The following is a 27163-nucleotide window of genomic DNA, read 5'->3' as shown; positions in this document are numbered from 1 at the left end:
AGAACAGGTCCAAGCCAAAGTCTGTATGGAGTTGTAGACCCAACAAATTTTAGGGTTTTATTTGTTTATTTTTGTTTATTTAATTTGTTTATTTTGCACCGTGACAACTAACCCTCCTCTTCCTATTCCCACTGTCTGTGCTAAGCTAGGTATTTCCTGTGGAAGTCTCCCTCACCTGCTGGATGGAGGGGGACTGACCCAGAACTACATCAAGGTCCATTCACAGGTCAAAGGTCAAAAATAATCACAGTATCAACAAATATTTTTTTATTTTTGGTTAATTCTTAATTGTGTAGTATATGAAACTATGAAAGTCCTAAAAATTTACGACGTTCTAGTTTGACACACAGTCTGTTTGGAGGTTTCTGGGGTTCAAGGATGAAGCTCCAGAGATCTGTCTGTGATTGATTGATTTAACCAGAATGTCACTTTGACTTTTGACTCGTAAAGATTTTAAATAACTTACATGGCTTTCTTTTGAAAATTGTGTGTGTGATCCTGATGTTAGAGGTTTTTATTGAACAGTTATTATTCCGACTTTTATTATTCCAATCGGAAACTTGAGTGATGGCATCGCACTACGCATGCTCAGTTCCTCTCTTCTGTGTCAGATGGGCCAGATCCGGGCGGGTTCATCTGTCACCACATTGAACGTTCATCGATGAATTTCAGGTCACCCCGACACACACACACACACACACACCTCGTGGCTAGCTATGCCAGTCTGGTGGACCTCATCGATGAGAGTATCGAAGGGATTATGGATTAGTTAATCGGGTCGTGGATTTATTTTTGGCTGCAGGTCTAAATTTGGCTCCTCCATCAGACCCTCCCACCCCGACACACACACACACACACACACCTCGTGGCTAGCTGATCTTTGTTGGGCGTAATGCCGTCACGCTGTGGCTCCGCCCCTTCCTGCTCAGCCGATGGTGGATTTATTTATTTCCTCTCGGTCTCCTCCTCCATTATCATCATCGAGACCGGAAGAGCTGCGGCAGAGCCTCGGACCGCCGGGCAGCAGGCTCTGGATGAGCCGAGGAAGAGAACCGTAGACCGGCAAGAGAGACTGGAGCCCCGGAGAAGGCGACATGACCGCGGAGTGAAGAGGACGATCTGTGGGTGATGATGATGTTTATGATGATGAAGATGATGGAGGAACAGGTGGATTCGGACCGAGATCCGCTGAATCCACCTGAAGGTGGACTAAATAACACTGAAAGTCCTCGACAGCTTCATCATCATCATTTATGATTACTGTCACGAAACTGGCGGGCTCTGGTCACATGACTGACCACGTCTTCCTCTTTTAGGATGTCTGGCCCGACCGGCCCTGCACCGCCCACCGCGGTCAGACTAGACCCGCAGCTGCTGGACCTGAGCCACCTGATGGAGGTGGAGCGGCAGCAGAAGGAGCAGAGCAAACTCAAGTAAGAGGCTGAAGTTCATCATCACTCTTCATGGAGCCACGGTGTGATCACCATCTAGTGCTGACGTTAACATGTAGTCATCAGGTTCCCTCCTTAACTGGCGAACAGCCCAAATGGCCCCAGATCTACCCCCAGTGGTCAGAATGGAGTTGCATTGTGGGTAGTGGAGGCACATCTGAACAGCTGGTGAATGAGCTGAGAGGAAGTGTCTGTCATTACCAATCAACCCTGGGAAATGAACCACCAACTCTGCAATGAAAACACCTGTAACGACATCACTGGCTGGGGGTGTGGCCAAGTGTGCAGACTGTACACAGAGAGACACCACCTCAGTGACATCATCACAGTTTTCTGAAGCTGCTGCCATCACTATCTTGGCCGAGTCTGACCATCTGAAATAAAGTTGAAAATGTTTGATGCCATTGGAGCGTCATGGCAACGGCACTGAAGATTTTACAACTACAAGAGAATTTTAAAAGCTCAGATGGATTTTTCTGTTTGATGCACACTCCCACACACACACTTCATGTCTTTTCAATGTATCAGTTTTCTATTTGTTCTTGTTTTGACAAGTTTTATTTGATTTAATCTTCATCTTCATCACCATCACCATCATCATGTGCGTACAGGGATCAGGAGGAAGTCAAACCTCCATCATCCTCGTAAGTACCTTATTCTGATCTTCATCTCCCAGAGTGTGCCTGTCCCGGCCACGCCTCTTCCCCAAACCTCATTGACTGACTTCCCGCTGCCTCCAGTCAGCTGACTATCTTTGTTACCTGGACAGGTGGGGCCTGTTGTCGGGGTTCAGTCAGTTGGTCAGCGATGTTGCTGCCAATGTGTCTGAGGTGCTGCAGGTCAAAAGTCCAACTGATGGCGGGTCAACAACGTGAGTAAAACCAGACTGAGCAGGTCTGGACCAAACCCTGGTTCTGCTTAGACAGGGACTGAACCTGGTCCTGGTCTGGGACTATTCACACAAACCAAAAAAGTCTGTGGAGGACTTGAATCCAGGGACCGAGATAGTCCCTGGATTCCCTGGAGATAGTCATGACCATTAAAAACTGACGGACAGACTGACAGTCAGGTGGACAACGACAGAGAGACAGTGAGACAGTAAGACAGACAGGTCACCAGCTGAATCATGTCAGTCTCTCATTGGTCCATGGTAATTTTGTTGGTCATATGACCATTCCTGGTCCAGAGTGTGGCAGCGCATGGACCACCAGCCTTGTTCACCACCCCCACAGGAAGTTACATCAGCAGTTTGAGCTGTATAAGGACCAGGTGAAGAAGCTGGGGGTGGAGCCTGATGCTGCTCAGATGGTGAGGGCGGAGTCTCCAACGTGCGGCATCTGTCGCAAAACGAAGTTTGCTGATGGCTGTGGCCATGCGTGCTGCTACTGTCAGAGTCGCTTCTGTGCCCGCTGTGGGGGGCGTGTCCCTCTGAGAGCCAATAAGGTGAGGTGGGCACTGAGGGTCTGAATGGCAGGTTGACTGAGATGCTGAGCTCAATTTTTCTTTGCCATTTACCTCTCTCTCTCTCTCTCTCTCTCACTGTCTGTCTGTCTGTCTGTCTCTTTCTCTCTCTCTCTATCTCTCTCACTGTCTGTCTGTCTGTCTGTCTCTTTCTCTCTCTCTCTGTCTCTCTGTCCCAGGTGATGTGGGTCTGTAACATCTGCAGGAGGAAACAAGAAATTCTCACTCAGTCAGTGGAACAAACCTCACACGTGGTTTCTCACCCATTGATGTGGGGGCCATTGGGGGCTGCTGAGAGGTTTGTGTGACAATACAACAAACACACAACAGACACACACATGTAATCATATTAACAGATTAATAATCCTGTTTACAGTTGCTAACCACAGCAGGCTAACACCACACCCACAGTGTGAGTGGAGCTATACAAAGAGAGCAGGAGGGAAGGACAAGGAGCGGTTTATCATAAAGTGGGCAGGGCTTAAGTTATGATCCAGATATCAGCTATAAAACCTGAGTGTGTGCGCACACAGTGCTTGAATGTTTCGTATGTTGCATCAGTACCAAGCTTCAGACCGCCGACAGCTGAACGACAAATTGTAAGAAACTGTCTTCTTCATGTGTTTATGCATCACCGTGTTTTCTTCTTCCTGCCTCCTCATTAATAATATCCCAGTCAAAACAGGAAGAACACATTTCACGCTCTGAAACTAGGTCATGTGATTGCCAGGAGGCGGAGCCCCTCAGAGTCATATAATCATGACCCTGACTTTGGTGTGGAACGCCGGGCGCACTCACTGCACAGCTACCATGGAAATGGAGAAGAGGCTTTATGGGGTTGTAGGCGACCAATCAGAGACGGTCGAGGGCGCTGGCACTCACAGGTGTTTGAAGTGACTGTCTTCGTTTTTGTTAAATATCTTATTATGTTTAATGTTAATGTAATTTAATTTAAATGTTTAAATCTGAAGTCTCAATGAGCAATCGTCATCGGAATAATGGTGATACTTTGTCTCCTTTCTTGGACTAGGACCAACCTCTGGATCAGATTCTAGATGAGCGTGAGATGCTGCAGTTGCGGCAGGAGGAGTTTCAGGCCCGTTACTGTAGTGACCCAAACCTTGCTTGTTACCCAGTTAAGCCGCTGCCAAGTGAGGAGACCATGAGGATGCTCACTCAAGTTGGCCAGGTCCACCACCAACGCCGCCACAGCGATGTCTCCCTCGCAACAGCTGAGTCTGAACATGTGTCCCTGAGACACAGAGGTAGGACTAGAACCATCAACCTATTGCTGCCTTGCTTCATCAATCACAAACTGTTTCTTCTTTCAGCTCTGCGACAGAATCGACCTCAGGGATTGGTTGAATCTGCAGGTCAAAGGTCATTCTCTATGGACCGTGCCATCAATCACATCAGCCCCACCTCTCCCAACCACAGCCCATTATTTCAGCACCTGGACCCGAGTTCTGCTCACAAGAGCAAGCCAGCCAATGAGAGCCCAGCACAGAGGGCGCAGAGGATGGGGAAGATGCATGTGATTGGCAGCTTCAGCAGTTCAGAGGAGGATCTGGTGACGACACCAGAATACACCAGCTGTGACGATGACAGTGAGTGACCTGAAGCTAACCGCTAACATGCTAACTTCGACATTAATGCAGCTAAATGGCTTCATGCTAACTGTCCAGTAGAGTGTAGAACAGGCCTCATGACTTCATGCCTCCGTTCAAGATAGATAGCTGAAGGTGAACCGCTAGCTAAATGAAGCTAGGTCAGGCCAGGTCAGTCAGCTACTCCACCCAATTGTGACCGAATGACCATCTCAGCTTTAAGGAGGGTTGAGTCTTCTGTGAAAGGTTTTTAAGGTGGAAAGAAAGTTGTTTATAATTCATTCATCTTTAACCGCTTTATCCATTTCCGGGTCACAGGGTGCTGGAGCCAATCCCAGCTCACATTGGGCGAGGGCAGGGTCACCCTGGACAGGTCACCAGTCCATCGCAGGGCCATGTTTATCAGAGTAGTTAAATGGAAATAAGAAGAAGAGAGTGACAGAGAGAGACCACGTTTGTGTGCGGTCTCTTTCGGACAGTAATTAGCTCAGTGTGATAATCCTCTTACAGCTAACTCCGTGTTCACCTCCACAGTTTGAGCAGAATCACCTGCTCCTCCTTCACTGGACACCAGGGGGTTCCTGCTAGACCAGACAGACCACAGAAACACAGAACAGGGTTTGAGGCCTGAGGCAGGAAATTGTCCTGTCTCAGTGTTTTCAAGTCTTCTTCAGTTATTGGTCTCAAAGCCTGATCAAACAACAAAAGTAAAGAAATGTATGATCATGGACATTTGTGTGATGCAGTCTAAGGTTCTACGTTTGGAGGTTCTGTACGTTCTGTAACTGTTCTCACCAAGGTGCCTGGAGGTTCTCTGGAATTGTTTCAGGGTTCTGTCATTGTCATGGCTTCAGTTAAAGCTGCTTGCTATTGCAGTTGCCTCAGGTTGTCTCTCGGGAAATCAGGCAACAGAGTTAATCTGCTGCCTCTTTCTCATTGGACCAGAAGTCACCTGGTCAGAGATAATGAACTCTGATTGGCTCAGACCATTCTGGCTCCTCCTCACAGGTTTGGAGGGGACAGAGCAGCTCAGAGTTTCTGTGGTTGCTGATTTGAACACACCAGGTCCCAAAAAGGAATCAGGAGAGCCTTCGATGGACTCTCAGACCTGAATAGTCTAGGCTCAGAGCATCAGGAGATCCTGGAGAACTGGTCTGATGACTGATCCAGATTAGAGAGGAACTCGTGGGTCTAGCAGAGAATCACTGTCTCCACTTGTGTTCAATTGGATTAGAAGAAGAGAGTGTGGATTACCGGCCCCAGGATTCACTTTGGATACACAAATAGCACAGACTGCACAATGTGAGTTCACCAACCAGACAACATTTCAGTGCCCTGATCAACGTGTCAACAACCGCTGGGTCTCTTGTAATCTGTTGGATTTCTCTGTGATCTAATTGCTTTGTGGTCTGGATTTCTTTACAATGTGGATTTCTTTGTGGTTAAAATATCTTGGTGATCTGGATTTCTTTACAATGTGGATTTCTTTGTGGTTAAAATATCTTGGTGATCTGGATTTCTTTGTGACTGAGTGGATTTCAGCAGTGGGGGAATGCGCAATGTTGACCCAACCTGTGGACTTCACTGACCAGATTGCTGTCAGACATGCAAATTAACTTCTCACCAGGCTGCAGCTCTGGCTCTTACCAAGCTAACACCACCAGGCTAACATCAGGCTAACTCTGTTACATCGGCTGCTGTGAAGGGACATTAGCTCTGCAAGCTAACTGAGAACTACAGATCAAAGATGGAGCAACTCTGTTAATCTCATTACTCAGGTATGAAGTGCAGTACTACCTGCAGGCAGTGCTCAAGGCATCAACAACCACAGACACATGGAGGATGAGGAGAAAGGAATTTCACCTCCTCCTCTTCCTCTACTGAAGCTCCTGCTCCTCCTTCAAAGTCTAAAGCAGCTTTGACTGATCTGAGTAAAGACGGATTGTGGATCCTTAGACCCCCAACCAAGAGCCTCATCTAGAACCATCTCCTTCATGCCTGTGTGTGAGATTGTGGGATATGTCTAACCCTAACCCTAACCCTAACACCACATGTAGATGTGTAATGTCACTTCATCTTGGACCATTTAAAAATGTTTTTTTTTTTTTTTTCTTCTACCATGTTTGACCTCTGACCTTTCCCCTGATGTGTTATTACTAGGAGACATGGACAGTCAGTGGTGGGATCATGGTTCCCGGCAACCAGAGCCTGCACTCGTGTCTATGGTAGGACACCCACCCCTCAGAAATAGGGACACAAAACAGACTCTAAATAATTCTATACACAGTTTCTAGTCAAGCTGAACACCTAGAAGGAACTCTGTTCGTATTTGATGACATAAAAATGCATTTGATTAGATTTTTGACAGACACACCCACCAGTTGTATACCTGTGATTCCACAGCAACCAGTCACATGGCAACCATCTAAAGACGGAGAGCGTCTGATTGGTCGAATTCTGCTTAACAAGAGGATGAAGGATGGGACAGTTCCTACAGATACAGGAGCACTACTGGGACTGAAGGTGATCAGCAGCCCTCACCCCTCAGCCCCCCCCCTTCCCCTTCCTCTTCCTTGCTGATTGCCGTTGTGTTTTCAGGTTGTCGGGGGCAAGATGACAGAGTCCGGTCGTCTCTGTGCCTTCATCACTAAGGTGAAGAGAGGAAGTCTGGCTGACACTGTGGGACACCTGAGACCAGGTAAACACCTGACTGTACTGTAACTTTCACCATGGCAACAGAAAGCGGCTTCAGTCCTGTGACCAGATGACTGTGTCTGTGGTCCAGGTGATCAGGTTCTGGAGTGGAATGGTCGGGTTCTTCAGGGTGCCACCTTTAATGAAGTATATAACATTATCCTAGAGTCCAAACCAGAGCCACAGGTGGAGCTGGTCGTGTCACGGCTCATACGGTGGGTCAAAGGTCGTGTAAGGGGCCACATTAACTTTCACTGATGAAAGCCTTTTAGGTTGGTTGTCCAGTTAGAGTTTAGAACGTTACTTTAACGTGTTGGTTTTTGTTCCCCAGAGATGTTTCTAAGGCAACAGAGAGCCCCCAAGCCCAGCTGGACTCAAGTGAGTTCATTCAACTCAAAGCTACAGAACCTTGAAAATCAGGTCTTTCTCTGTGAGAACTGAACCGGGTCTTTTACAAACTCAGAAGGTTCTTCTGTCCCTTCAGGCTCGAGTTCCTTCGACTCTCAGAAAGTTGGACCATCCATCTCAGTCACGTCTCCAATGAGCCCCAGTGTTTTGTCTGGGCAAATCTCTGTAAGTTTACCCATCATGCACTGCATTGTCACAAAGTTCAAGTCAGTGAAGGTCTGTCTCCATGGTGTCGTGTGTTTGTTTCAGACTGTGAACAGGCGTCCACTGGTTCCTCGCATCCAGGTACACTTTAGAACCCAGAGCTCTTTCTGTTGTAGTTGAGTGACTCAGTTTTTCTAGATTTCTTCATTTTTGAGTAGTGTTAGTTGTGTCATAGCCCCGCCTCCCAGCTGGTTGCTTTAGTATTAATGCAAAGGAACAAAATGTTCTGTAAATGACAGTTCTGTTTGTGTTCCATCTACTGTTCTGCTGGGAGTTTAATTCTTTTCTATAGGGTTCCTTTGCTGTCTCAAGGGGTTCTGTCTTTTTTCAAATTGTTTTTATTCTGTCCTGCCCCCATAACTGCCAGTCTAATTAGACATAACTATTGTTCCCAGCTGTTTGTTACTCTTTCGGTTCTTTGTTCTTTGTGGTTCCTCTTTTGATTTGTAGTTTCCGATGAGGGTAATTCGCGCTTTGTTTTAATCTAAATGTTCCGTTTATTTGTTTCATACTGTATTTTCAGTTCTGTTCTTTGTGGTTTTACTTCAGTCTCTGCTGTGTCATTAAATTCAGCATCTGTTCAAATGTTAGGACTCGTGTTCTACATGGTTCTTTATGGTCCTGAATGATTCTGCCAGTTCCTGTCAGCTTTTCATTCGGGATCATTTGCAGTTGTTCAGCATCATTTCCATTGTTATCGGGCTCTACAGATTTTGGAGTAGAATTATTTTGGGGGTTTAACAGGTTTTCTGCAGGGGAACCCAATATTCTTAGTAGTGGGGGTCCTTCCGCTGTCTCTTAATCTGCAGTTCACCTCCTGTTTTGTTTTGTTGGTTTCCTTCCGTTTTCACTTCTACAGGGTCCTGTGGGTTTTGTGGGTTCCCTCAACTGCAATGAGCTCCCTCCTGTTCTATGAGGTTCACTTCCTCTGTTAGTCTCCAGGGTTCCTCTACAACCCTGTTTAATTGTGCCTTTATTTAAAATCTGTTTGTACAGGTGAAGCTTTGGTATGATAAAGTCGGACATCAGCTGATTGTCACGGTTCTTGGAGCCAAAGAACTTCCTGTCCAAGATGACGGCCGACCCAGAAACCCCTATGTCAAGATTTACTTTCTTCCAGACAGAAGGTAAAAAATTAACTGATCAGAACCTTGATATTTATAGACCAGGTCATATTAGCTGATTCAGGTTTAAGAGATGTTTAACAGGGGCCCAGTGTTCTCTGGTTCTGATCATATAACATGTAGAACCTTCGGTCTGGTTCTTCATTGGCTGTTTATCACCCCATCCTCTCATTTCAGTGATAAGAGCAGGCGGCGGACAAAGACAGTGAAGAAGTCAGTGGAACCTCGGTGGAACCAGACTTTCATGTACTTTCCGGTACACCGGCGGGACTTCAAAGAGCGGATGTTGGAGCTGACTGTCTGGGATCAGGCCCGGGTCCGCGAAGAGGAGAGCCAGTTCCTGGGAGAGGTTACAACACAGACAGAACCTTGAGAGCACATTGAGAGCAGATGAAGTGATCTCTAGTGAAGACCCTCAGAGTGTCTGTGTTCCCCAGGTCCTGATCGAGCTTGAGTCAGCACTACTGGACGATCAGCCTCACTGGTACAAACTGCAGCTTCATGATGTTTCCTCTCTGCCTCTGCCTAGCGCCTCCCCCTACCTGCAGAGGCGGCGCCTGCAGCCAGAGCACAGTCAGCCCAGCAGGAGACTTCAGAGTGAGACCTGATGAAATTTTCATTACATCTCTGACTAAAAAGTTGTTTGTGTATTTTTTCATCACCTTATTTTTTCCCCTCATTTGTTTGTGGATTTTGTTTTGCTTTCCTCCCATCATGCTTTGCAAGACAAAAGTCCTTACTTTAATGCAGGTAATAAAAGTTTTGCGTATTAATTTCTGTTAAGGCTGCTGATGCTAATGTTAATGATATTTCCCCATTATAGTCTAAAATAATCTGCAAGAAGGTTTTAAGATTCATCAGCTTGGATGCATGTTTCTTGAAGACCTTCCTGATCTCTGAGAGGTAGATCAGGTCACAGAGGAATTTAAAGGGTATCAGCGGTTGAATATCCACAAATCTTGGTCAGGTCCTGAAGGAACTTGTTGCCTTTTCACCAACCTTTAAGTAGCTCCAGTCATTCCTGAATGTTCTAGCGGAGGTTCAGGGCTTTGAGTGAGGGTCTGAGGATGAACCCTAACTGTAATGGAACAGATTCAACCTTCTAGAAGGGGGTTACATTAGTGTTGATGTGTGATGTCATTTCCTGTCTCTGTGACATCTTCCAGCGGAGGGTTATCAGCTAACACTTCCTATCACCCCTTTCCTGCTTGTCCCCATTGTCCCCCCAGGGTCTCAGAGGATCAGTGACAGTGAGTTTTCAGATTATGACTGTGAAGATGGCATCGGGGTGATATCAGGTGAATTACATTTCCCATCCTGCACTGTCCAGAGACTTTTATTCGGGTTGATGGCTAAATTCTACCTGTTTCTTTCCAGACTGTAGGCAGAATGGGCGGGATTTCCACAGTTCCACCCTCTCAGTGCCAGAGCAGGTGATGGCATCCAATCATTGCTCAGGATCTGACGTGGTCAGGATGAGGTCTCGGTCACCAAGCCAACCGCCTCCTCACAGGTAATGATCTGCTGACAATGAACTGAGATGAGAGTGGATGTGATGAAATATCTGAGATAATTCAAGATAATTCTCATGACAGGAGATAAATCATTTAGTCTGTGGAGTTCATGCTAGGACTGGATATGATAAAATCGCCTCCACCAGGAAGCTCAGAACATAAAACAAACAGAAATGCAACTCCTAATCACCAGAGCAGATGACATATATGCATATCCTGCATTACCAGAAATGAATTGATTTGTTAGATTAAGTCAACACCCGACAAATCCACAGTTGTAAATTTTAACTTGAGAACATTTAGACAAAGAGGCCAAAAAGGACGAGGAATAAAAAGATAACACATGAGTAGATGCAGGATTGGATGAAAAGCTCAGAGGAGGTTAAATCAAATTAAACAAATTGGATAAGATGAAAGTAAATGAGATCAAATCAAATGAAATAATTTTGAACAGATAAAATAATAGATATCTGGTTCAAGGAGATTAGAAAAAATGAAATAGTGTCACAGGAGATGAGATTATCTATAAAATACACTACCAGTCAAAAGTTTGGACACACTCACCTATTCACATTTAATGTCCCATGTCCAAACTTTTGACTGGTAGTGTACATATAATCATAACTGATATATAAAAGGAATTTAGATTACATTGGACTGGCATAATGAAATCAGTGTGATTAGGCATGAGATTAGGAGGAGGAGCACATCATCCATTGATTGTAAGTCAGGGTTGCAGGGGCTGAACAGATCGCCATTCATCATAGGAGGACATTTACAGAAAATCAACCATTCACAGACAAACCTACTGGCCAATTACAGTCACAAGGTAATGAAACGGTGCAGGTCTGGACTGGGGAGGAAGCTGGAGTACCTAGAGAGGACCACACTGAAAGGTCTAGGAATTGAACCCAGAAAATGGAGTTAACCACAACTTCACCGTTCCACCCGCGTCATACGTGATAATATATAAAATAAGATGAGGTGAAAACTGATGAGATCAGATAAAACCAGCGAAAAAATAGATTAAAATCAGACAACAACTGGACACAATTTGGACAACAATCAAGCAAGACTGACCACTGTGACCTTCTGTGACCTCTGATCTCTTTTTACTTTTGCTGAACACTGGCCTGTGGTCACCAGCAGTAACTCCCTGTATCCGTTGTACCGGGAAGATGCTGTGCGGTTGTTGCGAGGCTCGAAACTGAGCCAAGCATACTCTGATGCTAGCCATTACAGCAGCTTGAATAGGTAACCATGGCAACACACAGAACAACCTGACCTGGGTCACCTGGACATCTGCCGACCACAGTCTGATAAGTTTGTCTTGCAAGATAAACTCCAGTTAAAGTTAAAATTTGAAAGTTAAAAGTTGAAGTTAAACTACACCACCTGGTTCATGCTTGACCCAGGAAAGACTGGAATAACAGGTTAGAACCAGTACCCAGGTCAGGACCAGATCTTGTAGTTCTAGTCATAGTGCTGGTTTAAATCAAGAGTCTATTCAAAGCAAATATATATTATGCAAACTGTACACATAGTTTTAGTACAGTTTCTATAATTGGTTGCAGTACAGACGTTACAGATGTGTCTGTCTCTGTGCAGGAGATCACTGAGGAGAATATCTGTCGCCAACTCTCTTGATTCCCATGAAAGGTACTGCAACTACTGGATGAAGTTAGCTTTAATGGTAGAACCTTAAGTACAATTAGCTGCAGTAGTTGTTGCCTTATTCTCATCATATTCTTCTGTGTGAAAGATATTGTAACTCTTCCTGGACAAACAACATGATGAATGGGAACTGTGAGGACTATAGGTGAGCACTGGGGTTTATGGGTATTTTGGTGTAGAAGATGAAGTGGACTTTAAAATACTATGTTCCAGGGTTGTGACGTCTTTCTGTTCTTCAGTCAGGACTTCATTCCAGACTTCCCCTACGAACCTGATGTCTTCGACGAAGAACTGCTGAGGTAAACTGACAGTCCTCAGGCTTAGATCTGGTTCTTCTGTGGTTCCATTGTGGATCCCCTGAGGATCCCCTGAGGATCCCCTCTGGTTTCTTTGGTTCAAGTCTTTTTCCAACCCAGAGACCTGAATTCTACCTCCAGCTTTCCTGGACTTTGTAATTCAGTTCAGAGGTTGACCTGCAGGATCTTTTAGAAGGAATCAAGTCCTTGTCCATCGGGAATGTGGTCCCCTGTATATTTGACAGCTGCAGCAGTTGGTAGTCGTGGTCTGAAATGTGATTGCATGCTGTAATTAACTATTTAGTCATAAAAACATCCAGTCAAGGCCGATGATGTACCCTGGGATGCTGCCCCTAGATGATGGAAAATGTTCTTTGGATTTTGATTTGAAGCACTCAGTGAATCACAGTTCCTGGTGACCTGCCTCGCTGCATCCACACAGTATAGCCATCTGATCCTGCCAGCATTGTCATAAACGCGTCCTGCAGGCACGCTGGCTGATAAGGTGTCAGTAGGTGATGGATATCATGCTAATGTACAGGTACTGTCGGGGAATGGACCGCCAGGATTACTATAGTCGCTCCCGGTCAGCTGACCAGCGAGCGGTGGTGGACCGACCCATCTACACACAATCACTCTCCATGGACCAGGCCACCTCTGTTCCCATGAATCCCAGAGGCTCCGCCCCCTCCTCACCTGCCCTCTCCAGGTGACCGACAACTGAGCAAAGAAAAACAGTCTCCGTCTCCATTGTTGCTGCTTTGAAGGCAGGTTTTATCCACAGAGAGACATGGGGTCTGCCTGAGGATTGGCTGCACCAATAATGTCTTTACACCCCGCCCTGCTTGCTGATCGGCTTATAGCGAGATCAGTGTGACATCAAACCACTTGTTGTCTTTGATTCATGGTTACATGATTTCTGTTGTTGAATTAATCTTTTATTTCTTTTTGCTCATTGCCACCTTTTTTTGGGTTAGGGTTGGTCTTTCTGAACGACCTTTTTGACTGCATGTTGCTGTTGTTCATTTGTTATGCATTTACTGTTGTGTTGTGTTGGTAATTGTGGTGTATGGCTGCAATCAGTCATGTAACCAGTGATCAGTGTGTTGATTAAAGGAAGATCACTGGGGCCTTCTTGGCACTTCTTGGAGAATGTTAGCCATGATCTAACACACATGACAACAGCACACGTCTGATGTTTGACCTCAGTTCCTTCCCTTAAGGTTGGTAGTTTGATATCTGACTTTCTCAACAGGGCAGACCCTCGAGGTGGTTCGACCCAGACCAGTCCTTCAGGAACACCCGACTGCAGCCGCAAAGGTCGCCAGCTGCCCATTGTCCCACTGAAAGGCGCTCCAGACAGATGTATGATTGTTAGAGAGGTTAATTTCCTGTAAGGTGATGCCTCCATCCAACCAATAAGCTGCTAACAACTTTACACTGAGTGAGGTCACAGTTTGGGTTCGTCAGGCAGGCTTTTCAGGGTTGGTCCTCTTACATTTTGATGACCTCAGACGGTTGCAGGGTTATGAAGTGGTCTGTCTGATGACTTTTTGTTTCAGACTAAGACTGAGTCACCTGAATAAAGATGGTTTTAGTGGTTTAATGGTTGGTTGTGTCTTTCAGATAGAGTAGAACCCTCTGACATGTAAACAGATACAACTGTGATCTGTGTTTAGTGAACAGTTCAGTCCTTCATCTTTGCACTAGCACAGCTGTTGTATGGGAGATGTTGGACTTGGAACTTTCAAGTGGCAGGAATGGTTGATTTGTTTTTACCAGAGAAAAGGTTGGGCATTTTGTATGGAAAAATTTACTTGAACTAGTTTGTGATGCCAGAACTCAGCAGGCCTAGGTCATCTACCACCTGGTCTATAACACACCTGACCCCAAAGTCTATCCCTGTGGGTGGTGAGACCAAAGGATGATGGGTCCACGTGGGTCTTTTGTACTGAGCCCATCTAGGCACTATGTTTCAAGGTGCAGGCCCTCAGCAACTCTCCCAGGTCTGACCCCATGACATGACCCTGGATGAAAAGCTTTCATGCCACTTCATTCATTGAAGTCTAAGAATCACTCCTAGTTCCAACTCACTGGAGGGACTACAAATGCCATCTGGTCTGAAAATACCCTGGGATCCACCATAAGGAGCCAGAAAGCCAGATTCTTAGCCAGGTAACTGGCAGTTAGCTGGTTATGGAAGCACATGTACCTTGTTCCTTCACAAGATCTTCCAGCTCTCTGGTGGATCCAATATCAATCGCTACCTTAGCATGGCAGACAGGTTTGAGTAGTTCCATGACCCTCAAAATTTTGGTGTCATTGCTAGTTGGGCAAACTTTCAAGACAAGTTGTTAGCTGAGAGTCCAAAACCATAAGAAAGTAGAAACTTTGGAATGATCTGGGCAGCAGACCAGAGAGACCAGGATACTTATGCGTAGTGCCCTCCAGAAGACCAACAAAGAACAACAGTGGTTTGCTGTCGAGGTGAGGTGAACTTCAAGGGTGTCAGGTGGAGGATTGGTGTTTAGACATCTGACCCCCTGATCCCTGATGCCGGTAGAACTAAAACTAGCAATATGATTGGTTAGTTGAAATATTTCAGGTAGTTATCTGCACCAACATGTCCATTTCATTCGTCTTTCATCTTTTCTTTTTCATTTTCTATGTTTTGCTGTCCATCAGTTTTGGCCACGCCCACCACAGGAGCACCGACTGCAACTGTAGCCCTTCCCCCTAACAACAAGCAGGCCCATTCCCCTATCAATCATCAAATGCCTCCTCTTATACGAATCCAAGCCCCATCTGCTCATTCCCCTGCCCCTGCCCCTGCCCCTGCCCCTGCCCCTGCCCCTGCCCCTGCTCCTGCTCCCGCTCCCGCGCCTACTGCTACTTCTCCCCCTGCCCCTGCTCCTGCCACTGCATCTGCTGCTGAAACTGTAGCCCCCCCCCCTCCACCTCCAGTACCGGTCAAAGTCCCACCCCCAGATCCTGTAGTTAAATCAGAGCTCCCTTCTCAACCAGCCCCACCTCCTGCACCTGCGCCTACCCCCGTATCCACACCTACTCCTGCCCCATCACCTGCCTCTTCGCCAGGCCCACCCCCACAAACTCCAGGTACATCATGATTGTCATGTGGACTAGGTTGTGTTGAAACAGCATGCCTAGTTCAGACAAGTAGCTGAGACTCACCTCTGTCTCACTCTTCACTCATTCATGTGTTCATCTTGGTTACACTATGCTGATGTCATCACACATGTCCATGTCAGAGCCAGATAGACGGTCAGCGACACCTGGAGGGACCAGAAAAGGTCAGTCTCAGGTGGCTCAGGTGATCCTCATACTGGTTTTGACAACTGGTTTGATGTCAGATGAACAGAGTGGTCTGACCACTCACATCTGTCTGTCTGCCCTGATGTAGAGGTCACGTGGGAGGACCAGCAGAAAAAAACTGCCAATGGTAATGTACCACCTGTTAGCCACACCCACCTGAGAGACAGGGTCAGGATTAGTCTTAAACACCTTAGAGACCCCATAAAGACCCCAGAGACTTTAAGGCCCGGACCGGTCAATCTCTTCTGTTCTGAGTGATTAGAATTGTTTGTCAGTCATTTCTTAATTGGTGGAATTTCCTATTTATTTTTCATCATAATCCTCATCATCCTCATCCTCTTCATATGAAGGAGAGGTGCTGCCCCATGGAGAAGGTAGACTTTAAGTCTATGTTCTCAGATGTTTCAGTAAAAGTAAAGATGATTAAATTTCTGAACTTCCTGTATGGTCACAACTCACTGTGATATCACATACATAAAGTCATGATGTCAGTGAGCCAATGTGTTGTCACTTTTGTGACATCCTTGTCAAACACAGTGGCATGACTGACCTGAAACCTGAACCTGATTCTGTTCTTCTGTCTGCAGCTGTGATGAAGGATCCGTCAAAGGTGAACAAGACATCATCATCATATGACACAATACTGAAATCACAGATGATGTCACAAACCTGCTCACCTGTCCTCTGTGTGTCCAGATGAGGGACAGTCTGTCCTTCAAATCATCAGACAGTGATGTCAGCGATGTGTCAGCCATGTCGAGCACCTCTGACACTCGGCCGGTCCACAGAATCAGGTGAGAGCAGCAGCCAATAACAGGGCAGCTTCCTATTATGGGATGATTGGTCAACTTCATTCAGCAGAGCTGCTAATGCTACCAAACAAACAAAACTCCATTGACAATGTAAGTGACCTCACTTCCTGTGAGCTCTGATTCGTAAAAATTGCTGCAATAATAAGAGTAACAAAGAAGACATGCCACCAACTTTGATGTGAACATGATGAAGGAAGTGAGGCAAGAAGGAGACACCAAGGAGAGCGTGTTATAGGACATTTAGTCGCCTAAACTGAGACAGAGTGTCTCCCAGGTTCATGTTTCCCATAGTTGGACAATCATCATTTCTGCTGCACAGATACACTTCATATTAAACCATCCACATAAAGCCTGAAGGGGTTCAAGGGCCCAGGGTACACAGCACCATTATTCCATCCCTGGAGGGGTAGATTTATGGTCTCTTCATCCACATTGTTTACATTGAGGATGGTTTATGTTCATTTTGGATTTGATGTCTTCTTTATTTTTAAATTAGCATGTTAGCTCAGCATGCTAGTCACATTAGCACGTTTCTTTAAATTAGCATGGCTCACTCTTCATCAGTCTCTCTCTGTGTTTCTGCCTGCTTGCGCCTGTTCTCTCATTGGTGGAGACAGCCAGGGGGAGGCTCTCGGGGGCCAATCATTGGAGCTGGGGGCAGGAACACAGGAAGTTGTGGCAGAAGGTGGTGGCTCATTGCAGAAGTCTGAGTCGGTGGAGGAAGGCGAGGAGGTGGAAGAACCCGAGCCTCCAAAGTAAGAGACCAACCAGTGGTCCGGGCAACAGTACCCTAACCTTGATCTACTCCCCTACGATGTCCCACCCCCTTAACTGATCGACAGGTGTTGTTGTCTCTTCTCTCAGGTCTGTCTTTGCCCCGCCCCCATTGGCTTATTGGCAGCTTTGTTTGTTCCCTCTTCCTTCTGCAGGCTGACGCCGGCGGCTGGAGCTCCTCTCACAAAGTCCTCAAGTGTTGGTGGAGAAATCTGTTCACTGGGGAGGAACGACGATGACGACGATGATAAGAAGAGACGCTCCAGTTTTGGAGCGAGGATGATGGGAATGGTCGGATTGGGGAAGAAGAGTCAGAGCGCCTCCCAGCTCAACCCCGAGGGTCAGTCTCAGTGTGACCAGTTGGGGCGACAAACAGACAGGAAGTGATTGAGTGTTCATCATCTTCTGTCTGTCTGTCTGTCTGTCCGTCCGTCCGTTACTCCTTCATCCATCACACCGTGCAGAGGAGGAGAAGAAGAAGAAGGTGGTGAGACTTCCTGTCCAGAGGAGCGTGGAGACGGGTCTGGCTATTGAGTTTAAATCTCGTTTCACTCGACAACCAAGTCGAGATCCTGATGCAGAAGAGCCGAAGCCTGGAGCGTAGGAGAGGCCACTCCTCTTCAATCTGTCATTTCTTTTTATTTTATGAAGATTCATATTTGATGGCATTTCCTCACTCATATATATTTATTCTCTCCATCTCCTCAGTCTGATTTTTCCAGGAGTCAAATTGGCATCAGACCAACAGTTTACTGGTTTCCTTGATGGTTTAGGCCCCGCCCAGCTGGCTGGACGACAGACTCTAGCCACGCCTCCCATGGGTAATGCCCAATCAAAACTTTACCTTAAATCTTTGTCGACATTATTTTTCACGAGTCATGAGTGATGCAATTTTATTATTTCTGTGAAGTATGAAATGTCACATCACCTGACAGCAGCTCCTGTCATTGGCTGTTTGTGGATCAGGTGATATCCAGATTGGGATGGTGTACAGGAAGGAGCGTCTGGATGTGGAGGTTATCCGAGCCCGGGGACTTGTGGGTAAACAAGGCAACAAGAATACGCCAGGTGAACAGACAGTCACAACATGACATAATTTCTGACTGTGACCATAAAAGGGAAAAAGGAAGAGGTAGAAGATGAAGCAAAATCGTGCACACACTGATTCAGGACCACCATGTTGACACTGTTCTTCTGTGTCACATCTCTGCCTGTTTGGCTCTGAGTCTAATTGTGTGTTTTTGTGTGCCATTGTCTCCATTTGTGTGTAGCTCCCTATGTGAAGGTCTACCTGATGGACAATGGGAAGTGTGTCCTGAAGAGACGAACTCGTTTGGCCAGAAAAACCCTGGACCCTCTTTATCAACAGCAGCTGCAGTTTGAGGAGAATCCAGAGGGGAAGGTTCTGCAGGTGAGTGCAGCGGGGTCTGGGGGGCGGTCAGGAGGTTGGAGGTGTCAGAGGCTGCCTATCCTGTACCGTTTAACAAATGACCTTCATCAGCCAATGGAGCCAATGGAGATGTGGATTTACTTGTCTTGTGCCATGTTGTTCCAGTGTGGAACGAGTTCTAACCTTTTTATCTGTCTGTCCAACCCTCCACCTTTCTGTCCCTCTATCCCTCCACCTGTCTCCAGATAATTGTGTGGGGGGACTACGGCCGGATGGACCATAAATCTTTCATGGGTGCTGCACAGATTTTACTGGATGATCTAGACCTATCCAATATGGTGATTGGCTGGTTTAAACTGTTTCCTGCCACCTCATTGGTGGACCCTGCCTTGGCACCTCTGACAAATAAGGAAACAGAGATCAACAAGTCGTAGCATCAGGAGGTGGGACTGACTTCACCATCACAGTAACAGGAAAAGGAGACGGAACTTGTTGCTGCCAGGCAGATTTTAAAACAGTTCCACGTTCCTCCTGTGCTGTTGCATGCTGCATGATGACATCATAGCACTGATGCCACAGTGTTATGATGTCATTGAGAGGAGGCGGGAGACGCCACCCCATAATGGTGACACGAACTAGTTCCCTCCCAGTGAGGGGGGGCCCCCCACAGGAGAGGATCCTGGGAAAAGACAAGACAGGTGAGGCTATGTGACCTTCAGGAGGCGGCCAATCACAGCAGCTCCTCTGAAATCATATGACAAAAGCATGAGTTTCCATGAAGACACAGGAACACAGAGGCCTGGTTCTTTATGTTTTTGCATGGAAAGTGATTAGAGCCAAAAATCAACTGTGAACATTTTAAGAACAAGAGAAAATAAAAAACTGTAAATCTTAGAATACTCTGAAGAACTGATTCTCCTGGAGCTCAGCTCTGGTTCTACTTGTGTCACTGTTATGACTCTAAATCGGATTTTATTGGTTAGGCTGATATGTCAATTCTTTCAGGTTCTACCAATATCACAGATATAACATTGTTCCTAAAAGGATCTATTGGGAACATCTACCTTTCTATAGTGTTCTATCAGGCTATTTTTCATATAACACATTCCATTTTTATCTTTTACACAGCAAGTTCTGTAAGGTTCTACCAGTGCTACAAAATAACTGGAGTTCATTAGGGTTCTACTAGCTGATGGATCTAGTTCTATTAGGGAGGCCGGTTATACCGACATGAATGGGTACTATGAGGTTCTCTTGCTTCTGCTCCTCCTGCAAAGACATCTCCTCTCTTCGGTTTTTTAAATCATGTGTTTTCAACATCAAGAATAATTTAGAAATGTGCTGAATTTTATCTTAATTTCAGTTTGACAAAATGTTTCTGTGGTCATTTTAAATTGATGGGACTTGACAGCAGATTTAACTGAGCTGTAATCCTTAGGAGCTAAACAAACGACTTTATATGTATTATAGTCATGTGACCCTTGGAGGCTCTGGACTTTATCTGTAACTTGATCCATTCTGGTTGGTACCACCAGATAGAAGCATATGTAACCATTGGACTGCTGTCTGCGTTGTGTTGTGATGGAAAGGCCCAAACCATGGATATCTTTGGAGGCAGTCTGTTTATTTTTGAAAGCTCTCCCATGGAGTGCAACAGCAAAAGGGGAGAGGTAAGGTGGGAGACATTCCCTATATAGGAGGGGTACTCAAGCTGAGTATAACGACATAACCATGGAGTTTCTAAGCATGTCAGGCAACAACAAATTTTGTGTAATTATAATATTCAACATTACACCTGTACATCTGGCTTCTTTATTTACTGCTGAATAAATGACCCATATTACACATATTATGTAAAATACTTAAATATTTCATAAACTATTAACTGAGGACTGAAGTCAAAGTTCAAACAAAAACAATCAGTCAACATATTTCATGTGAACGTTTAATCTTTAGTGCAGTTTAACAGATTTTAACTTTACAGATTCAAAGAAAAACTAACAGAGAACTGGAACCATGCAGCTCAGAAAACAACTACACAATAGCAAAAGAACAACACAGTCATATTAATCATAATAAATATACACAGTCACACGGGGGGTCAGATCTGAGAACCAGAACATGGAACAAAGATCAGATACAGACAGGTCCAGACTGGACCTATTTCTGATGCTCCATCCTATCTTCTCCAACAAGTCTGAAACGTTGACCCTTTCTTATTAAACAATAAATGTAAACACAAGTTGTGGCCTTTGACCTTTCAGACAGTTGATTCAGCATTTTTCTTTTTAATAAACGTTCTTGATTCCTATCAGCCAGACAAATACAACTTTCGGACCTTCAGAACCAACAGGTTTAAGAACAGCCTTATTTTCCCTTTAGAACCAGTCAAAGAAATGAACAAGCAGAAACATGAAACATCAGGGGGAGCCAAACAGGAACCTGGACCAAAGACTCCGCAGGACCACTACCACAAGCGTGACCAGGAGGTCGTCCAGCTAAAGCTAAAGATACTCAAACTGCTTTTTCAGGGGTCAACAGGATTAATGTTGTGGCTGTAGTAAGAATTAGACAGTTTAAGGAACATCAGTGCCAAAAAACAAAATGTCTCTGCAGAATAAATTCTGACCCGAGACAGAACATTAAAGATGGACAAGTTCGTGTTCACTCGTCTTGAACATGATTTTTTCAAACCTGTGACTGATGAACAATCAGATTAGGAAAAGAAAGCAGGATGTTAGAGAGTAGATGAGGTTCATCAATTAGATCAGTAATTAATAATCAATGAGCACTGAGTATTCACTCTGCTCTGTCAGGATTCAGTTCAGTGTCGTACCAGTATGTCTTTGTACCAACCAGTTGGAGTGGTGTGTGTGTGTGTATAACAGATGGACCAATGGGAACAAACAGTGTTAACCTTTCGTCCGGTCAACATGCTAACAAGTTTTAGACCATGGCTAGCTGTTGTCCATTCTGAAGTGTTAGCATGTTGGCTAACTGTTGTTGGTCTGATGAGTTAGCACGTTCGCTAGCCACTGTCCAGCATAAAGTATAAAGTGACAAAAATTTGGATTGTAAGGTTTGGGTGGTAATATAGTTAGCCAGACATTTAGCATGTTATCTGACTACAGTTGTAGGAACAAAACAGGCTCGACAGTATCAGCCATGTCAATTAGCCTGTCAGCTAACTTCAGACTGTGCCTCGGTAGAATTGATCATACAAGTGTGTCAGTTAGCCTGTTAGCCCTACAAGTTAGCCTGTTAGCAGAGCAGCAGTAGCTCATCGTCACTGCTCTCAATCTTGCCCGTGGCCTCCAAGCAGGCGTCTGGGATCTGTGCCGTGTGGACCATCCCGCAGTGCTCACATGGGCCATCCCGCCCTCCTCGACCTCCGTGTCCTCGGTGATGGTGGGTTGGATGGTTGACGGTGGAGGAGTGTGGCTCCAGCAGTGGCTGTTGAACATCACTGACCAATGAGGAGGAATCAGAGTCTGACACGGGAATCAGGAGCTCCACATCTTCTTCTTCTTCCCTGCTCCCTCGTCGCTCTGCAGCTTCGTGCCCCGTTCTTCCTGTCTCCATTTGGCGCAGTGGGCTGTGATTTATCCAAGCCTGGTTCTGTTGGTTTGGACCGGTTCTAGTTAAGTTCCTTGCGAGGCGGTGCAGGTTCTGGGCCAGACGATGCAGGGCAGAGGTGGATGGAGCCAAGAGCTCTGAGACATCTCCGTGGCATTCTGGATTGGATGTTGCCATGGTGATGGGACTTGAAGGTGGAGGGGCCTCTCGGGGCTGGTCACGGCATCGATCTTGGCCAGGTGTTGAGGCAATGGAGGTTGTGGCCGTCGTCATGGACGCCACAGCCTCCACAATAGTAGAGGGCGGGGTTTTTTGGGGGAGTGGGGAAATTGACCCCCCCATCGCACCCACACCCCGCTCCCTCGCACGTTCCCCCTCTGTGTCCGTGTCGTCCGAATCTGGAGACAGCAGGTCAGAACCAGAACTCCCAGTGCTCCCAGTGCCAGCACTGTCCTCCAGGTCAGCTGAGACCAGAGCCAAAGAACCTGACCGCCGAGACCGGGAGAAGGTAAAAAGTCGGCGCCAGAGGTTGCTATGACGACTAGAGGAGGGAAGTCTGAGGGAGGTAAAACCAAGCTGAGAGCGGACCGCCAGACGGAGATTCTCCAGGACAGACGCCTGAGGACAGAAACACAAAGGACAAAATCAATAATATGCAAGACACAGCGCAGCAGCAGGTGGTGGCATATGACCATGAAACAAGGGGGCTGACATACCTGACTCCCAGAGCATACTGGGAAATCCTCTACAGGTGGGATAAGGCCCTGGGCAATGAGCTGCCCATAGGAGGGTGGGGCTTCCCGTCTTAGCAGCTCTGCCTCCACTCTGGACAGCTGTGTCTCAAATGACCTGCAATAACCAATCAGAGAGTGTGAGTCCCCACAGCAGCTGTAAGGTCAGGTCAGGTGACAGGGAAGGTGGCTCTGTGCTCACCTGCGTTCAAACATGCGCAGTGAGTAGAGTTTACAGGTGCAGCCAAGGGCGATGACCAACAGGAGGCCACATATCAGGCTTCCAATGACGGCGGCCGTGATGACTCTGGTGGGAATGATGACAGGACAGCTCTCCTCATCACTGCCGTCGCCACAGTCGTCTTGAGCATCGCAAACCCACGACTCAAACACGCAGCGGTTATTCTGCAGAGATCAGAGATCAAAGTCATACACACCAGAATAGTCCTGTGTTCTGGTCTGGTTATGATTCTCATTCTGATTCTGTTCTGGCCCTGATCTTGGTCCTAAATCAGGTCAGGGTTCTGAGAACATCCCAGTTCAGTCCTGGTAATAAATCTAGTCTTGGTGTAAGTATGGACCTGGCTAGATTTCTGATTCTGATAACGTCTTCTCTTGTGGAGCTGGTCCCAGTCTAGTACCTTGCAGTGGAAGTTCCCCGGCTGGCAGAAAAAGCAGTTCTTCTCGTCTGACCCGTTGGGGCAGCGATTCTGGTAGTTGCAGCGATCGGATCGGGGGTAACAAGCTCCGTTCCTGGAGCAAGGGAACTCATCTTCCTGACACGATGAGCAGTTCAGCTCATCACGACCGTTGGGGCAGTGCCAATACCCATCACATCGCTGCTGCTCCGTGTAACATCCCCAATTCCCTCCACAGGGAACCTCCCACGGCAGGCAGAACCCATCCACCTTAAAAACACAGAAGACAAGTTAACCACAGCCTGCCGACCTTAAGAACATGAAGGTGGATTGGTGTCGACGAAATTAACACACCTGGTAGGTGACATTGAACCCTCGAGCAGCGTTGATCTTGTCAGCATAGAAATGAACCCTCAGCTGACCAGATGATGACACTACAGCAACTGGCGCCCTGGAGTCAAAAGCGGTTAGCACCCTGAGGAGGCGGTGAGGATTCTCCTCCAAACCATCATACACCTTCACATAATCACCATAACCTGTCCCATCTAGTTTGAAGTCCGTGAACCTCAGGATGACCTGCAGGAACAGGAAATGATTAGACATCAGAGAATGTGCAGAGACATGCTAATATCACATGCTCTAGGGTCAGAGGTCACCTTCCTGTGATCTCCAGTGTCAATAAGCCATGTGCAGTTACTCCCTGGAGGATAGAAGTCGGGGTAGTTGGGGGAGCTGAAGGAGCCATAGAAGTTCCTCAACCATTCCCCACATGTGGGAACGTCACAGTCAATCTCATCACCAAGGTCCTACCAAACAAATACCAACATGTGACCATTTGACTAGCAATATCAAAAACTTGCCCACATGACCGGATTTTCCTGCTGAGGGAAGACTTTCCAACTTTCCAACCTCTGGACTAACGCTGTGATCCACAGGATCACTCACTCAGCTCCTACACAATACAAATACTACCGGTCACATGACCCCGTCTATTTCACATCACAGTACAAGCACAAACATCAAGGGACATCAGGTGTGAGTGCCTTGCATTATTGCACACGACATACAGTTGATATCCTATTTATCACCCTTAGCCTACTTCTGACACAGACATGAATCTGACAAACTACATGTTTCCTTGTCCCTGTGCATAGCAGTGACGCTGTGGTGAACCTGTTACCTGGCAGTCAATGCTACCATCACAGCGCAGGCTGTGGGGCAGGCAGGTGTAGATGCGAGTGTAGCGGGACAGGCAAGGGAATTGGTTCAGGCTGCAGGGTTGAAAGGAGAACGGCGAGTCCACACAAAGTTCCTCATCTGAATTGTCACCACACTCATCCATGGTGTTGCAGCGCCACCAGTCTGGGATGCACTTTCCATTAGAGCAGTGAAACTGGTCCACGTCACAGCTGGATGCCTCCGGTTTACCTACAACAACAAGGTAGGTCAGCATCAGTTATTGATCAATTACTGTTAGACCTGCAACCGAGCAACAGTCCAGCAAAACATTTATCCGTTTCCCACCTTCCCAGATCAGGTTTGAGGGATCAGAGTGGTCACATCAGCCTTAAATCAGGCTTGTATCATCACATTGCTGCCATCTGTCAGCACCTATCCAAGACAAACTCAGTAAAGGAAGTCTTGGATCCTCACCGCTGATATAGGACAACCTGAAGCCTTTTCCTGTCAGACTGTCATCAGAGTGGAAGTGGATCCAGACATGATCCTGGGATGAGATGTAGGGAGGTGGCAGGGATGAGCCACAGACCCTCAGTCCATCCAGGCTCCTGTAGCTGCTGATGGACATCCAATCTGATGAGCAGCGGTGGGAGCCTTGGAGCTCAAAGTCTTGGAAGCTGCGGAAGGACCAGGTAGGAGAGAGAACCATCAACAAACCTGTTTGTGACTTCTGACATCTGGTTCTAGACTCTGTGAGCTCTGACTACTGGACCCTACGTGTCATCCTGAACCTTGTAACTTCTGAATATTAATGAATGAAAAGGTAGTGTGTTACCTAATGGTGATGGTGTCTCCGGGTCGAGCTCTGATGTTCCAGCTGCAATTCAGTTTGGCTGGGTACTGGAAGGGCCATCCGGGGCTGGTGATGACACCACTGGATGCTCGCAGGAGCTCGGCCACGTCACTACAAGCTGCAGAGACAGATTTAGTGCCTGGATGTAGATGTTCAGTTTGTGTTGTGTGTTGTTTGTTGTAGCGATCCTACCGTTCGAGATTCCTGATACATAGAGATTGTCGTTCCTCTGAGACGCGGTGATGGATCCTGGAGAGAAAAGAAACAGCAGCAAATGATGTCACAGATAAGTCTGTACAGCTGTACTGTTAAACCAACACAAGTAGACTCCCTGACATCAGCACAATAACTGGCTGTGTTCACATAAGCCTCAGTCACTGATCTGTTCAACATCACACACAAACACCTTCCACAGACCCACAGGAGCCATGATTATCATTCAACATTCAAACAAGTGGAGGTGTGCAGGAAATGTGCAGTGCTGCCCCCCCCAAACCTTTACCTTAATTTTCAGCAATATAAACTCATAACAGTTATTAGTCCTTTTTAGCTGATCTGGGGTCAGTGAACTCACCTGAAAGTATGAGCCAGTACACAACACAGGCGCAGCAGCTCTGCCTCCAGCCCGATCTGAAGGCCATAATGCCCCTGATGTTTCCACCTGCTGTCGCCTTCAGTGCTGATGGTCAGTGGACTGACTGATGCATGTCAGCCACGCATGAAATACAACCCTGAAATAGCTGATCTGAGGCCTGTGTGTCTGATTTATCTCTGTGCCACCGTAATACACTGACCAATCTGGACTAACTACTATAATCTACCTGCTAACTAAGATAACCTGCTCTGACATCATAGACCACCAGCTGCCGATGGAAACAAAGACATCTGACTTTTGCAAGCTAGCAGCTAATGTTAACTATTTCAGCTAAGAGAACTGAAGCATTCAATAAATAAACATATTTCATCATAAAAACAACCTCTGTGGTCTGAATACGGAAACGGACATAAACCCGGAATGATATATCATCACACAGGCTAACGAGTCAGCTAAATACAACAACCGGCAGCTAGCAAAATGACATAAAGACAAGCTAACTACCGGCTAACGAAGCTAACATTAGTGACACTGGACGATTAGCTGAAACATGCTAAAAGAGCTGAGCTAAGCGAAGAGCTAACTGTCCTCCATAACAACAAGGACGTGAAACTGGACGGGGACAGCTAACCCGACAAATTACACAACCAAGTGGACGACTAGCAGCGCGAGCATCTCTTAGTGTGTCCGTCTGACATCTTCACAATAAGCGTTAGCCGTTAGCTGCTAGCTTTGCCTCCATCTGAACAACAACAGTCTGCAGGCGTCAGACTGAGTGTAGGTGTGGGAGACACCGCCCCCGCGTGACGTCACAAGCCACTAACATCATTTGTCAATTAGTTTTGATAG

At 46.5% G+C, this 27163-nt stretch overlaps 2 protein-coding genes across 3 annotated transcripts; one reads left to right on the top strand and one right to left on the bottom strand.

Moving 5' to 3' along the window:
* The first annotated feature begins 980 nt into the window (after positions 1–980).
* rims2b (regulating synaptic membrane exocytosis 2b) lies at positions 981–20999 on the top strand. Of its 2 annotated transcripts, XM_029514127.1 has the most exons (37): positions 981–1121; positions 1317–1433; positions 2063–2095; positions 2221–2322; positions 2684–2894; positions 3092–3210; positions 3643–3796; positions 3943–4177; positions 4244–4519; positions 6680–6744; positions 6923–7042; positions 7118–7217; positions 7305–7428; positions 7545–7591; positions 7698–7786; positions 7871–7906; positions 8822–8952; positions 9127–9298; positions 9387–9546; positions 10179–10247; positions 10327–10462; positions 12072–12122; positions 12226–12282; positions 12377–12436; positions 13689–13798; positions 15119–15550; positions 15703–15744; positions 15855–15893; positions 16354–16376; positions 16463–16560; positions 17196–17333; positions 17508–17692; positions 17817–17952; positions 18061–18173; positions 18319–18420; positions 18624–18763; positions 18988–20999. In XM_029514127.1, exons 2-37 carry the CDS (start codon positions 1318–1320, stop codon positions 19174–19176), a joined length of 4410 nt encoding a protein of 1469 aa, XP_029369987.1. In that variant the 5' UTR covers positions 981–1121; position 1317; the 3' UTR covers positions 19177–20999. The 2 variants fall into 2 exon arrangements, with proteins under 2 accessions (XP_029369987.1, XP_029369988.1); XM_029514128.1 differs by lacking the exon at positions 7871–7906.
* lrp12 (low density lipoprotein receptor-related protein 12) lies at positions 20410–27074 on the bottom strand. Its single transcript, XM_029514129.1, has 11 exons — positions 26294–27074; positions 25912–25968; positions 25702–25837; positions 25341–25543; positions 24868–25115; positions 24344–24493; positions 24042–24263; positions 23691–23957; positions 23252–23454; positions 23035–23167; positions 20410–22936 (listed from the first exon to the last, which is right to left on the bottom strand). The coding sequence occupies exons 1-11, from the start codon at positions 26358–26360 to the stop codon at positions 22004–22006; spliced, it is 2619 nt and encodes an 872-aa protein (XP_029369989.1). The 5' UTR covers positions 26361–27074; the 3' UTR covers positions 20410–22003.
* Positions 27075–27163: the final 89 nt, after the last annotated feature.

Source organism: Echeneis naucrates, chromosome 11 (assembly GCF_900963305.1).
Source record: "Echeneis naucrates chromosome 11, fEcheNa1.1, whole genome shotgun sequence".
NCBI classification, from domain to species: domain Eukaryota; kingdom Metazoa; phylum Chordata; class Actinopteri; order Carangiformes; family Echeneidae; genus Echeneis; species Echeneis naucrates.
The sequence above is the reverse complement of the archived record's forward strand: the minus strand, read 5'-3'. Positions and strand labels throughout refer to the sequence as shown.